At 52.1% G+C, this 13742-nt stretch overlaps 1 protein-coding gene across 1 annotated transcript in view; it reads right to left on the bottom strand.

Moving 5' to 3' along the window:
• Nucleotides 1-13742, bottom strand: part of OCA2 (OCA2 melanosomal transmembrane protein) — a 167225-nt gene that overhangs the window by 129162 nt on the left and 24321 nt on the right. The window contains exons 3-6 of the mRNA XM_045824982.1: nt 10342-10440; nt 6476-6664; nt 4096-4153; nt 3662-3734 (exon numbers count right to left, since the gene is read on the bottom strand). Coding sequence (XP_045680938.1) covers nt 3662-3734; nt 4096-4153; nt 6476-6664; nt 10342-10440 — 419 coding nt within the window. The remainder of the gene's footprint in view (nt 1-3661; nt 3735-4095; nt 4154-6475; nt 6665-10341; nt 10441-13742) is intronic.

Genomic DNA, 13742 nt, shown 5'->3' on the forward strand with positions numbered 1-13742 from the left:
TCTGCCACCCCCAAGTTACTCCTGCCCTGGCCTTTCCGCTCGGCAAACGCGGGGTTAACGGGTGGGGAAATGTTCCACCCAGGGAGCTGGAGACCTGGAGGAAACCACGGAGGTGGAACAGCACCACCTGCAGGCTAGCGGTGGGAAGAGCAGCGGCTCCTCCCCGTGATTGAACGAATGTGGAGCGTCTACTGCGGACCAAGAGGGCAGGAGCAGGCACAGGTGAAAGCACCCTAAACGGAGCGTGCACACAATGCACAGCGCACGGGACCGCACGCACGGCAGCCTTCCTTTTCTCTGTCTCTTCAGCCGCCCACCGCGTGCTGAGGATGCAAAGCCCACCGGGTTGGAATGGCGTCAGTAGTGACCTGGAGACCCCAGCAAACAGCAGCTTCAGTCAAGCCCCGCCCCTGCCTTCCAGCCCCGCTGAACCTCTGCCTCGCCACCTAACACGCGGTACCCCCGCCTCCCCAAACCTGGAGAACCCCTATCCTTTCAGAGCTCACTCAAGCTCTCCCCTCCTGAAATCCATCGTTGGCATGCTGAATGCTGCTGCTTAGTGAACTGGGCATCGTCTCGCAAAGCAACAGGTTTCAGGTTCGATTCCCAGTCAGGGCACATGCCTGGATTGCCGGCCACATCCCAGCAGGGGGCGTGCAAAAAGGCAAGCAATTGATGTTTCTCTCTCACATGGATGTTTCTCTCCCTCTCTCCCTCCCTTCCCATGTCTCTAAATAAACAAAAACGTTTAAAAATCCATCCTTGGCACCCACAACTCCTTTCTTCAATGACCCCTAGACCCGGCTGACCCTGATAAAGTGTTCATTCACACCATAGTGCTGTTTGGTTGACATTTTTCTCCCCAGCTGGTTTGCGAAACACCTTAGAAAAAGGCGGACGCGCCGCAGTTGCGCAGTTGAGAACTAAACTATTCTCTCTGGGACCCTTCTTTGCTGTGATCTGATTTCGGCGCCCCGCACTGGCCGGGTTCCCTGGGATTCCCACTGAATAGCGAGGGGCTACCGGCAGGGGGAGGCTTAGACGTTTCAGAGGTTCCGCGCCTCGGGGTTCACTGAGGCCGCTCCAGATCGGGCGCTGAAGGCAGGCTCTTCCGAATACCTCGGCTCCCGGACTGGGCCTCCCTGAAGACCCTCTGAGTCCCCGGTTGGGGGCGGGGTGGAGGGGGCGGGGCCGGTTGGGGGCGTGGCCGAGGTGGGGCCGGGGGGTGCAGGTTGAGACCAGCTGCAGTGAAGTCAGAGGAAGGGCGGGCTGCGCCAGTCCCCAGAAAGGGCCGGGCAGCGGGGCTCCATGCTTGTTTGGGGGGGCCCCGGGGGAGCTTGAGATAGAGGGAAAGCCTCTGGAGTGAGAAACGCAGTTTATTTATCCAAGTCCCAGAGCTCCTCCGTTCTCCCCCAGCACATGCTTCTCCCGCTAACACTGCACGTGATTTTAAAGGGGCGCCTCTGCCCTGGCTGGGAGCTGGGTGGGTTAGAGCAGCATCCCCATGCGCCACGGTCGCGGGTTCGATCCCGGGCCAGGGTGCATACAAGCAGCAACCAATGAGTGCATCAATAAATGGAAGAACAAGTCAATGGTTCTCTTCCTCTCTCTCTAAAATCTACATAACAATTTTTTTTAAGTGGTGAAACTAACATACAGACGTGAGCGAGTGCCCAGGTGAAGAGAACCGCTTTGCTGTGCGCTTAGGGGCGGGGCTTCCTCAGGGAACGCGGTTAGGCCCTGAGCATCGGGTCTGTCTGGGGTGCTGCTGGCACCCCGCGTGTGGACAGTCGCTCATCCGAGGGAGAGGGGCGTCCTGGGAAGACAGGAGGGGCTCCCCAGAAGGACCCGGAAAACAATGCGCAGCCAACTGCTGGCGATGGCAACAAAAACTACCCGACTTCCTAAAATTTCAGGCCACCCAGATTATCCACGAAAGATACTAAAGAAAAGAATGGCTCACTTATGTTCTCTGAATGATTTGATTCCTGTTTAAAAGATAATCGCACGGAAGCAGGCAAGTGGAATCAGAACATTTAAAAATTGCTGGTGGTCAAGTGGAGGCTCTCGCGAGAGTGGAGAGCCCCCGGGGGCGCAGAATGGGGGTGTTCACACCTTCACACGGGCTTTTCCTTGGGGCTCCCAAGGGAGAGGGGGAGGCTGGGGAGACTCCTGAGAAAGCCTTAATTTGAGAGGGAACTCATCAAATCTGGCACCCTGAGGGCGCAGCTAGGGGCGGGTAAGGTGGGCGAGGGGAGACAGCCAGACAGTGGAGAGGGGTTACCGTGGCAACCACAAACAGCAAAGCTGCCAGCGTCTGACCAAATTTACACCAACTCCTCCACAAGTGCTCACCGAATTTAAGATACGCTCACCTCTAGGCTTTACCTCAGGGCTACAGGCTGAGTGTTCGTGTCCCTCCAAAATCCACAGTCAAGGCCTGCGCCCCCCACGTGGCTGTATTTGGAGATGGGACCTCTAAGGAAGCAACTGAGCTTAAATGAGTTCATCAGTGAGACACAGATCTGACAGGTTTAGTGTCCTCAGAACAGCAGGCACTGGCCCTGGCTGGGTAGCTCATTGGGTGAGAGCATCATCCCAACTCACCAAGGTTGCAGGTTCGATCCCGGGTCAGGGCACACAGAAGAAGCAACCAGTGAATGCATCAAAAGTGGTACAACAGGCCCTGGCTGGCGTAGCTCAGTGGATTGAGCACGGGCTGCAAACCAAAGCATCGCAGGTTCGATTCCCAGTCAGGGCACATGCCTGGGTTGCAGACCATGGCCCCCAGCAACCGTCACACATTGATGTTTCTCTCTTTCTCTCTTTCTCCCTCCCTTCCCTCTCTAAAAATAAATAAATAAATAAAATCTGTTCTTAAATCTTTTAAAAATAATTTTATAAATTCCAATTTAAAAAAAAAGTGGGACAACAGATCAATGTTTCTCTCTCTCAAATCCATAAATTATAAAAAGAGAGAGTGAGAGAGACCAGAGAGCTTTCTGTCAGTGTCGCCACACACCAAGGAAAGACCTATGAGGACGCAGCAGACAGGTGGCCGTCTGCAAGCCAGGGAACGAGACCTCACCAAACATGGAACCAGCCACACCTTGATCTTGAGCTACAGGCCTCCAGAACTGAGAAATAAACCCTCTCGTTGAAGCCACACGATCTGCAGTGATTTGCTGTGGCAGCCAGAAGTAACTAACACACTCGGAGTGTCTGTCCCACATAACACATCTGCCTCCTCACAAGGAACTATGAAGCCTGGAAAAGCGACACGAAAAAGCACAACATGAAGAAACCAAGCCATCAGCAGAGCAGCAGACAGAGCCAGGAAAAGAACCAATACACTTGAAAATGGGCCAGCAGAAATCTGCAGAGCAGTGTGTCCCAAAGCCATGGGCACAACAGGCCCTAACAAGGCATGGCGCCCGGCCACCAGCAGCCCTGCGTGGGGAACCTCACAGCCGGCAGGCCCCATATCCAGGGCTCCCTGATGCTCTTTCCACCTGTCCTGAGGCCTCGTCTTTCATCAGCATCCTGCTGGCTGTGCTGTGACCTTGGGCAGCACTTGGGACAGTTCTCGGGTGTCTCTTGGTTTTGTGACTCTCAGCCACCCGCCACCGGACACCTCCAGTCCAGCACGTGGTTCAGATACAGTAGCTTTCCTGCGGTGACACGGCCAGCAGCTGCCAGAACTTCCCTTGATCTGGATACAGGCTAAATGCAACCTGTAACGATCAGAAACATTTCGTGAGGAATGCACGTTGAGAGGGCCGTGGGGTTTGCACCATGTTCACCCCCACACAAATAAAGGGTTCACTGCAGGGGGCTGGAGGAGGATTTGGTAGGCTCCGAGGTGGGAAGACCCAGGGGGGCCAGCTCGATGCCTTCTGCAGAGCAAAGCCAGGTCACCAGGGCTCCGGCCACGTGACTTGGGACAAGCGCAGAGAAGCGCGCCCAAGGCCTCCATCGCTACCCACGGGCTGCCACCCCCACGCCCTCAGCTCCTCCCCCAGGGGAACTGTGGTCCCACCACGCAGGCGCCCAGCCTGGGGCAGGGCCCACTGTCGATCTGGGCATGGTACTCACGGAGCACATCACCACGAAGGCAAACAGGCCCGTGACCTTCAGCCACCGCGCACAGCGCCTGCAGAGAAAGGCAAGCCCGGGTCAGAGCCGCACGGTGCGCTCCTGTGTGCGCATGCGCAGACCTGCCAGACCTCTGCCACCTTTCTGAGGCCCCCAGAAATCTGCCCCTCAGAGCCCGCCTTTGGGATTCTCTCCTTAGCAGGGCAGGAAGAAACATGCCGCAGGCTGTGGACCCGCCTTCTGCCTGGTGGCAAGGGACTCGGTTGGGGAAAACGAGAGGGACAAAGTTAACCCCAAGCGCTTGCACACAGTTTCTTGCAGGAGACGTTAAAGATCAAGATTGGAAGCCCCAGATTCCTGGCAACAAGCCTTATCTGGTCTCTCAGAGTCACACTCGCCAGTCACTTTCCTCTGAGTTTTCTGAAAGGCGGGGCTGTAGATTTGGCCATCAAATATACAAATACGGAGATGCAACTGTTGATTTCAGAAAGAAAGTGCAACGTTGTCATTGGTTGTGCCAGCAGAGTCTTTCAAGAATTGCCTAGGGACCCTGGACGGATTAGAGCGTTGTCCCCAATATGCCAAGGTTGTGGGTTCGATCCCAGGTCAGGGCACACCAATTGCAAGAAGCAACCAATGAATGCATCAATAAGTGAAACACCAAATCTATGTCTCTCTCTCTAATTCTTAGAAGGTAATTTAATAGACAAACAGGCCATGTGCTTGGCCCCTTCTCAGGACTCCTTGTGGTGTCCTGGCCCAGCCACCATTTCACACTTGACCATGGCCCTCAGGCCTGAGATGGACCTAGGCCTGGCCGCCCCTTTATAGCCCCTCCAGCTGCACCTCTGGTCCCATGACCTCCCCAACCCAATGGGGCCCACCTCCCACTGACACATCACCGCCCCGCCCCACGGTGTGCCCCGCCCCCACCAGACCCTCCTCCAGGGCGGGGCCAGACTGTCTTTACTCTCTCCCTGAACTTGGAGGGCCGCTGAACTTGGCCTGTGCTTGACACACGTTTGCAGAATGAATGAAGTGTCTGTTGGGACATCTTTTTCAAAACCACTCTGGTCCTTTCAAAACAGTAACAACTTGCTTTTCATTCTCTTAGACATAATGGGTTTGATGAATATTGGTTCACATCTCCGAAAGATGATTCCACAGCTTCTATTTAAATGGGCACCACAATGACCCTCTTTTGAAAGTACGAAGTATCCATGGACTATTCTAAATACAAATCACTTTCTGACCATCCAAAATATTTTTGACAAGTTTCTTCAACGACCACTCGTGGGACTTTCTAGACCCGTGAGAAAGGATGGCCCTGCGTCTTTCAGTTCAAGGCAATTGTTTCCCGGGTCAGAGAAGACAAACCAACCACTGAAGGTCAAGTCTGAAATGTACTTGATTCTATTTTGCCGCCGTGTGGGACAGAGGAGGAAGCTGTCACCCTCTGCAGCTGTGAGCCAGCCAGCTGGGGACAGGGGTTACCATCCCTGTGACCCCCAGGGCCAGACCCCTGTTCACACAATTTCCCATGATTCACAGAACCTCAAAGCAGATTCACCAGCCAAATATTTGCCACACGCCTGTGAGGGCGGCTGAGGAACCCTTGTGAGGAGGTTACACATGGCTGGGAGGCTGGTGGGCCAAAGCATGTCCATGGTCCTGCACCAGCAGGGGACCTGGCATCACCTCCTGCCCCCAGCTGGGCTCACAGGCTGCAAGACCTCAGGCAAAATCGTCACCCTCCTGAGGTCCCTCTGTCATCTTCCTTGGCTGGGACGATCACAGGACACCAGAGAAAGGGCAGCTTTGGGTGCAGACACGTGCCCTCTGGCATTCAGGGAGCCCATCAAACAGCTTCAGCGAAGGCTGGTCCTCCGATGGTGGGAAACAGTGACATTCATGACTGACAGCAGCGGAGGGTCCCCTCGCCTGTCTGTGGGCCAGACCACCCTCCTGGAAGCCCACGGAAGGCTGTGGAGTGAAGGGGACACCAGGCGATGAGGAGAGAGTCACAGGACATGGCTGGTCCTCTGGTCCCCCAGCTACCACACAGCTGGAATGTGGACCCTGTGGTCCTGGTCCCCAAGCCTCAATCTGTCCCTGCAGATGCTGCCTTCAAAGATGTTGTTCTCGATAGGACCCTTCCTTCAAATAAATGTGTATACGGGAGCCCCGTAGGCACAGCCACGGCCCTGGGCCAGCCCCACCTAGCATGTCTTCCAGGAAACGTGGGCAAACCTGTCCCTCACCTCCACCGCACCTTTCGGAAGGGTGTTGTGATAGCGAGACCCCCAGGCTCACCCCAGGCCGGTGGGCTGCCCTGTGACACCGCCACCCTGGGCCACACGGGCGCTCCCGAGCCTCATACCTCAGCTTTGAAAGGCGGAGCCTGGTGTGAGCGCCCTCCAGAAGGTCCCCCTTGTCCGAGGAGGCAGATCGGGAGGAACCAGCCGCCTCGCTGCCCAGCAGCGACCGTCCCTCCCACTCAGCCGAGCTGTTGTCCCAAGACTCCTCAGCGGTGATGAACTCCGGGTGGTAAATGCGCAGGCTCCGCACCCTGGAAAGCAACATCTGGGGTTATTTTCATGGAAAACAAACAAGGTTGTGTCTCAGCGGTGACATGTGAAACATGGAGTCCCTCCTGGCTTTGGGGAGGACCGCAGACTCCGTGCGGCTGGGCCTGGTCCCTCTGCACGTCACAGAACGCTTGGCTCAAGGGACATCCAGAGTCACCCGAATCTTCAGAATGAGTTGTGGGCCTTCAGGAAACATCAGCTTGGCCCTGGCCGGGTAGCTCAGTTGGTTGGAGCATTGTCCTGATAGGCCGAGGTTACGGGTTTGATACTCAGTCAGGGCACGTACAAGCATCAACCAATGAGTGCATCAATAAGTGGAACAACAAACTGATGTTTCTCTCTCTCTCTCTCCCTCTCCCTCTCTCTGAAAGTCAATTTTAAAAAAAAGAAAGGAAAAAGGAAGCCTCAGCTTGTCCTGAGCTTGGAACTTTCCAATAGAGCCAGCTCAGCCCAGCTGCCGCTCCTATGCTGGGGTCCCACCGTCCTGCTCTATGTAGACACCTTCCTGCAATGGAGCAGCAGGGAGAAGAGTCTCCGGGCTCTCCCACCTCACATCCACACGAGCAGGAGCGGGAGCGGGGGTGTGCCAGTGCTGGACGACACGGGCCCAAGAACCAGAGCCAAATCTAGAGGGATGACTCGGGGGGGAGCCCCACATTGATCAGAATTCCACGTGCACCTGCATGTGCACCATCCACTTCCTGTCGGTGGTATCCCCAGGCTACTGAGCATTTCACTCAGTATGAATGCACTTGACTCTGGGGAGGGATTTGTGCCACATGGAATACTCCTGGGGACACAAGGCTGACAAAGCAACAGCCGTGACTTGTAGGAACACGAGACACCGCTCCAAGGCAGCTAGCTCTACGGGGCTCTGAGATTCTCCTCAACAGTTAGCCTGCTCTGGGGCTCAGTCACAGCAGGACAAGAACTCTCGCCCTGGCTGGTGCGGCTCAGGGGGTTGAGCACCAGTTTGCAAACCAAAGGGTCGCTGGTTCGATTCCCAGTCAGAGCACATGCCTGGGTGGCAGGCCGGGTCCCCAGCAGGGGATGTGGGAGAGGCAACCACACATGGATGTTTCTCTCCCTTTCTGTCTCCCTCCTTTCCTCTCTCTATAATAAATAAAAAAAATATTTTTTTAAAATTTGTTTAAAGCCCTGGCTGGCGTAGCTCAGTGGATTGAGCATGGACTGCGAACCAAAGCATCACAGGTTCGATTCTCAATCAGGGTACATGCCTGGGTTGCAGGCCATGACCCCCAGCAACCACACATTGATGTTTCTCTCTCTCTCTCTCTTTCTCCCTCCCTTTCCTCTCTAGAAATAAATAAATAAAATCTTTTTAAAAATGTGTTTAAACTGCAGCAAGGCACCTCTGTGCATCCTTATGTTCATTATAGTGTTATTTACAATCACCAAAATATGGAAGCAACCCGAGTGCCCGTCAATAGATGAGTAGATCAAGAAGATATGGTACACTTACACAATGGAATATTACTTGGCCAGTAAAAAGGATGGAGTCTTACCATTTGCAACAGCATGGATGGGCCTAGATGGTATTATGCTAAGTGACATAAGTCAGAGAAAGACAAATATGATGTGACTTCACATATATGTGGACTCTCAAGAAAATATAAATGAACAAGCAACACAGAAACAGATTCATAGACGCAGAGAACAGACTGATGGCTGTCGGAGGGGAGAGGGTGGTTGGAAGACTGGGTGGAAAAGGAGAAGGGATTGAGGATAGATTGACAGTTGCAGAATAGTCCCAGGAACATAAAGTACAGCACAGGGAATATAGTCGATAATATTGTAATAAATATGTATGGGGCCAGGTAGGTGCTGGGAATATCTAGAGAATCACTTTGTAAGCGGTCCATAGTGGTCTAACCACTATGCTGTACACCTGAAACGAATACAAAATAATATTGACCTGGCTGGTATAGCTCAGTGGATTGAGCATGAGCTGTGAACCAAAGCATCGCAGGTTCGATTCCCAGTCAGGGCACATGCCTGGGTTGCAGGCCACGGCCCCCAGCAACCGCACATTGATGTTTCTCTCTCTCTCTTTCTCCCTCCCTTCCCTCTCTAAAAATGAGTAAATAAAAATGTTTGAAAAAAGAAAATAGAAATTGCTTAAAAATATATTGAAAGTCAACTGTAGTTGGAAAAAGAAATAAAGCTAAAAAAATGCAACAAAATTAAATTCCCCCAAAAGAAAAGCATTTAAAAATCCTGTCCATAGCCCTAACTGCTGTGGCTCAGTGGGTTGGACGTCTTCTCACAAACCAAAAAGTCGCCAGTTCGATTCCCGGTCCAGGCACATGCCCGGATTGTGGGCCATGACCCTGGGGAGGGATGTGTGAGAGAAATGATTGACATTTCTCTCGTACTTCGATGTTTCCCTCTGTTTCTCCCTTCCTTCTCCTCTCTCTAAGATAAGTCAAAATAAAACCTTCCTTAAAAAAAAAAAATCCTGCCCACCACCCACCCTTCAATCAGCTTCTTGCGATAAAAAGATAAAGGAAAACCTTTGGTAAGCAAGCCTGACCCGCGCTCTCCTGCAGTGGTTTCTGGGAGCGAGGCGAGGCTCCGCCCCCTGGGGCATCAGCACAGCACCTGCTGAGACGCATGCTCACACATCACTGGATCCTCAATGAACCGTGAGTTTCAAAATGCTGGCCTTAACGGTTCACCAAGTGATTCCAAGGAAACCCTTAGGGGGCTGGATGTGTGAGGTGTTTGTTTACAGAGCTATTGATCAGGAGAGATGTCCAGGTGGCAGGGGCCTGCTGGACACTGGGACCGTGCACGGAGAGGACGCAGGCCAGCAGATGACACAATCGTGGGTGACTCAGGGTAAATTCCGAACAAGCGCAGACTGTGGTGTCTTGAGAGCGCAGGAGAAGAGCTGGCTCTTGGGGGAGCTGGGGGCAAATGAAGGCTTCACAGAGGAGGTGACAGGTGAGCCCCCTTGAACTTGAAGGGGCGGCCCTGGAGCGCCAGGGAGGGGAGGAGGTTCCCTGGGTCAAAGGGCTGGGGGGGGAGGGAGCTTTTGCAGAGAGATGCAATTTGTCATCAACAGTCTCCTCACAGCCAGGTGGCCCAGTGGGTTGGAGCATCATCCTGTGCCTTAAAAGGTTCGGAGGTTCAATGCCCAGTCGGAGTTCATACCTGGCTTGTGGGGCTTATGTGTTCATCCCTCGTCAGGGCGCGTACAGGAGCAAATGATCAATGTTTCTCTCTCACATGGATGTTTCTCTCCCTCTCTCTCTCTCCCCCATCCCTTTCTTTCTCTCTCAAATTGATGTACATATCCTTGGATAAGGATTTAAAAAAAAAAAAAAGAATCCCCAGATAGAGCCAGAGTCCCCGCCGGCAGCCCCTGCCCCACCTGTTGAGAAGCCCTGGCCTGGTGAGTCAGCTGGGTGCACCCCCACTGCCTCGTCACTGCAGGGTCATGCCTAAGCTCACTTAGAAATCCAGAAGCCACAGGATCCAGGCGCTAGAGTCATGACCAGCTGTGACCTTGAATGGACAAGGAACTGGCAGGGACTCAACAGGTCGAGGCCAAGTTCACGCCTCACGGAGAAATTCTCTGGCCCAGGACAGTACCCAGAGATTCCTTTACTCTGGCAGAAGGGGACACACTCACCCTTTTTCCTGTGAGGCATTCCTCAGCAGGGGAGTATTTTCCGTCACGCAGGGTTCCTGGCACCTGGAGCTGAAGAGCCGGGGTAAAGGCGCGTGAGACCTGGAAGACACGGGGAGGGAGGACAGTCACTGGTGGCTGAGGCTGCACCCGGCAGCAGGAGCAGGAGCCAATGGCGAGCCTTCTGGGAGACCAGGAGGTGAACCTGCGTTGGGAAAATCTGGAATTTCAGGAGAACCCCCTTCCCAGTACACACCGGGCTGGAAATGCACAGCGGGAACATGCCGCAGACCCGATGCTGGGGGAGGGGGGAGCGGACTGTGCTGCTGGACCCCCATCAGCTCCGCATCGGGTTCCAGCCAGATGTGTTACTCCAGGCAGAGCTTCCCATTAACAAGCCCGTTCATTGTCTGATGGGCTCTGTCCTACTCAGGAAGTTCTATTTCCTAAGATCATCGTATTTTAAATATCACATATCGAAAGTATCTGAATGGCATCCCTCAGGACACCAGGCAGCAGAAGTTGGGTTGATGGAGTCATAATGAAATGAATGAGGGCCCTGGTTGGTTAGAGCATCATCTGGATATACCAAGGTCACAGGTTCGATTCCTAGTCAGGGCACATACAAGAATCAACCAATGAATGCATTGATAAGTGGGTACAACAACAAATCAATGATTCTCTCTTTCTTCTCTTTCTCTCTTTAAAATCAATACATTTTGAAAAAATTTTAAAAATAGAAATGGAAGGGGCTGAGAGGTTCTCCAGGAGACAGATGCCACAGCTTAAGCAAAATGATTAACCACAGCCAGGTTCGGCCCTGGCTGATGTGGCTCAGTGCTACTGAGCACTGAGCCTGCAAACCAAAGGAGCACTGGTTCAATTCCCAGTCAGGGCACATGCCTGGGTTGTGGGCCAGGTCCCCAGTAGGGGGTGCACAAGAGGCAACCACACATTGATGTTTCTCTCCTCTTTCTCCCTCCCTTCCCCATTCTCTAAAAATAAATGACTAAAATATTTTTTAAAGGTTCTGGCCCTTTGGGGTACCCCTCTGAGGTGCTGGCCTGTCCCCGGGAGGAGGGGCCACCACACACCATCCAGAGCATGAGCTATTCCAGAGGGACGTAACTGCCCTCACAGCAGAGCCCACCAGCACGAATGGTCACCCTATCAAAGGACAGCTTTGTTATTGTAGACACTGTCCCGGATGTCCCCTGTCCCCTCCCCCCGCCCCTGCCCCACCCCTCGCCCTTCACCACATTGTTGTCTGAAGGACATATGACATTTAAAAGCAACTGGTTTTTCATGAAAAGAATCATTTCATTTCATGAAAAAATCATTTTCATTCCTAATTATTGGGCATATGTCATTTTACTTTTTTTTTCTTTTATTGATTTAAGAGAAAGAGATTGGTTTGTTGTTACACTTATTGACACATTCACTGGTTGCTTGTTGCACATGCCCTGACTCGGGATTTGAGCCCGAAACGTTGGCGTATCAGGATGACGCTCTAACCAACTGAGGCGCCTGGCCAGGGCTGGGACCCCCCAAAACTGGAACTTATTTATAAAAAATTATGTATTTATTCTTCTATGCTTAAACTTCAGTCACCTTGAAAGTCCTCTCCAGTTGATGCAACACACCTATCGAGACTTTTTTCCACTGCTCAGAACAAGTTTTGAACTCATCAATTCTGATGCCTTTTAGTGCTTCTGCCATTTTTTTTGGTTTCACTTCTTCCACATCAGCAAAATGTTTCCCTTTGAGGACTTTTTCATCCCAGGAAATAAAAATAAATCACTCGGGGTGAGGGCACGGGGGAAATGCTGTTTTGGTAAAAAACTGCTAAACACTCAGTGCGGGGTGGGCAGGTGCACTCATAAATCACCCATCATGAAATTGGCAAATGTGTAGAAAGGCTTAAAAAAAATGCACTGAAGCCGAATACAGCCTCTCACAACAATGCCAGCTGGTGCACTGATACAGATGGGTTCCTGGAACACTCACCTTAGTGAGGGTAGCTTGTACTACAAGGGGCCCAGCCTTCAGAAGATAATTCCAGTTTTTGGGGTTCCCCTTCACAGGTCATTTTATAAGCTAGTACATTGCCTTTTCTGACAGAGCCCAGTCCACACACAGCACTGCAGATGCTGTAAAACACACGCCCGGGGAAACAACAGCGACTCACACCATAAAAGCAAAGCAAAGTGGAAATTTGAAGAAAAAAAAAACTTTTAATTTTTGAGATAAGAGAGAGGAAAAGGGAGGGAGAAAGAAACGCTAATTTCTTGTTCCACTTATTCATCCATTCACTCACTGATTTTTGTATGTGCCCTGACTGGGAATCGAACCGCAACTTTGGTGTATCAGGAGGATGTTCTAGCCAACTGAGCTACCCAGCCAGGGATAAAGAAAAGTATTTCTTTACTTTCTTTTCCACATTGAACTTGTGACACAGACCACAAGACTCTGCTCTCACGGATGAATGACACCAGGGCCTCCTGCTGTGTCCGTCCCAGGCCAGCAAGCGTCCTCTGGCCATAACTTCTGGGCTGCCTGGGGCACTCCCTATGGGAGCACAGATAATAGAGGACCCTGCCTCCTGGGCTTTAACAGAGTGCACCGATGCCCCAACCGGCAGAGATGAGAGCAGAGGGGTTTCATACCAAATGCACTTCTAGCTGGTCAGACCAGCTTAGAGATTTAGCTGGGCTTTTTTTTTTTTAAATCCTGAGGATGTTTTTATTGATTTTATTTTTTTAAGATTTTATTTACATACTTTTTTAGAGAGAAGTAGGGAGGGAGAAAGAGAGGGAGAGAAACATCAATGTGTGATTGCCTCTCGCACGCCCCCTACTGGGGACCTGGCCCACAACCCAAACATGTGCCCTGACTGGGAATTGAACTGGAGACCCATTGGTTTGCAGGCTGGTGCTCAATATGCTGAACCACACCAGCCAGGGTTGATTTTAGAGAGGGAGGTGGGTGAGGAGAGAGAGTGGGAGGGAGAGAAAGAGAAACAGTGATGTGAGAGACAAATATCGATTGGCTGCCACCCGTTTGATTTCCAGACCGGACCGGAAATCAAACCCACAACCTAGGTATATGCCTTGAGCAGGGATCAAACCCACAACTCTCTGGTACATCGGGGCGACACTCCAAGCAACCAACCCACCCGGCCAGGGTTTTAGCTGGGCCTCTTAAAATCTTCATCTCTCATAAATGCAGATTCAAAGGACCTCAGGCACATTTAGAAAAATGTCTCAATGAATCAACTGGTATCCAGGTGTTCCTGGGGTTACACTGCATTTCTGGGAGAGCTGACTATAACCTGACCTCACTCCCATTCTTTAACCACTCTGAGCTTCCATTTTCTCAGCTATATGATGTGTATATATATATAT

This window comes from Phyllostomus hastatus, unplaced genomic scaffold (genome assembly GCF_019186645.2).
Source record: "Phyllostomus hastatus isolate PE091 unplaced genomic scaffold, TTU_PhHast_1.1 phas_scaffold_555, whole genome shotgun sequence".
Lineage (NCBI taxonomy): Eukaryota > Metazoa > Chordata > Mammalia > Chiroptera > Phyllostomidae > Phyllostomus > Phyllostomus hastatus.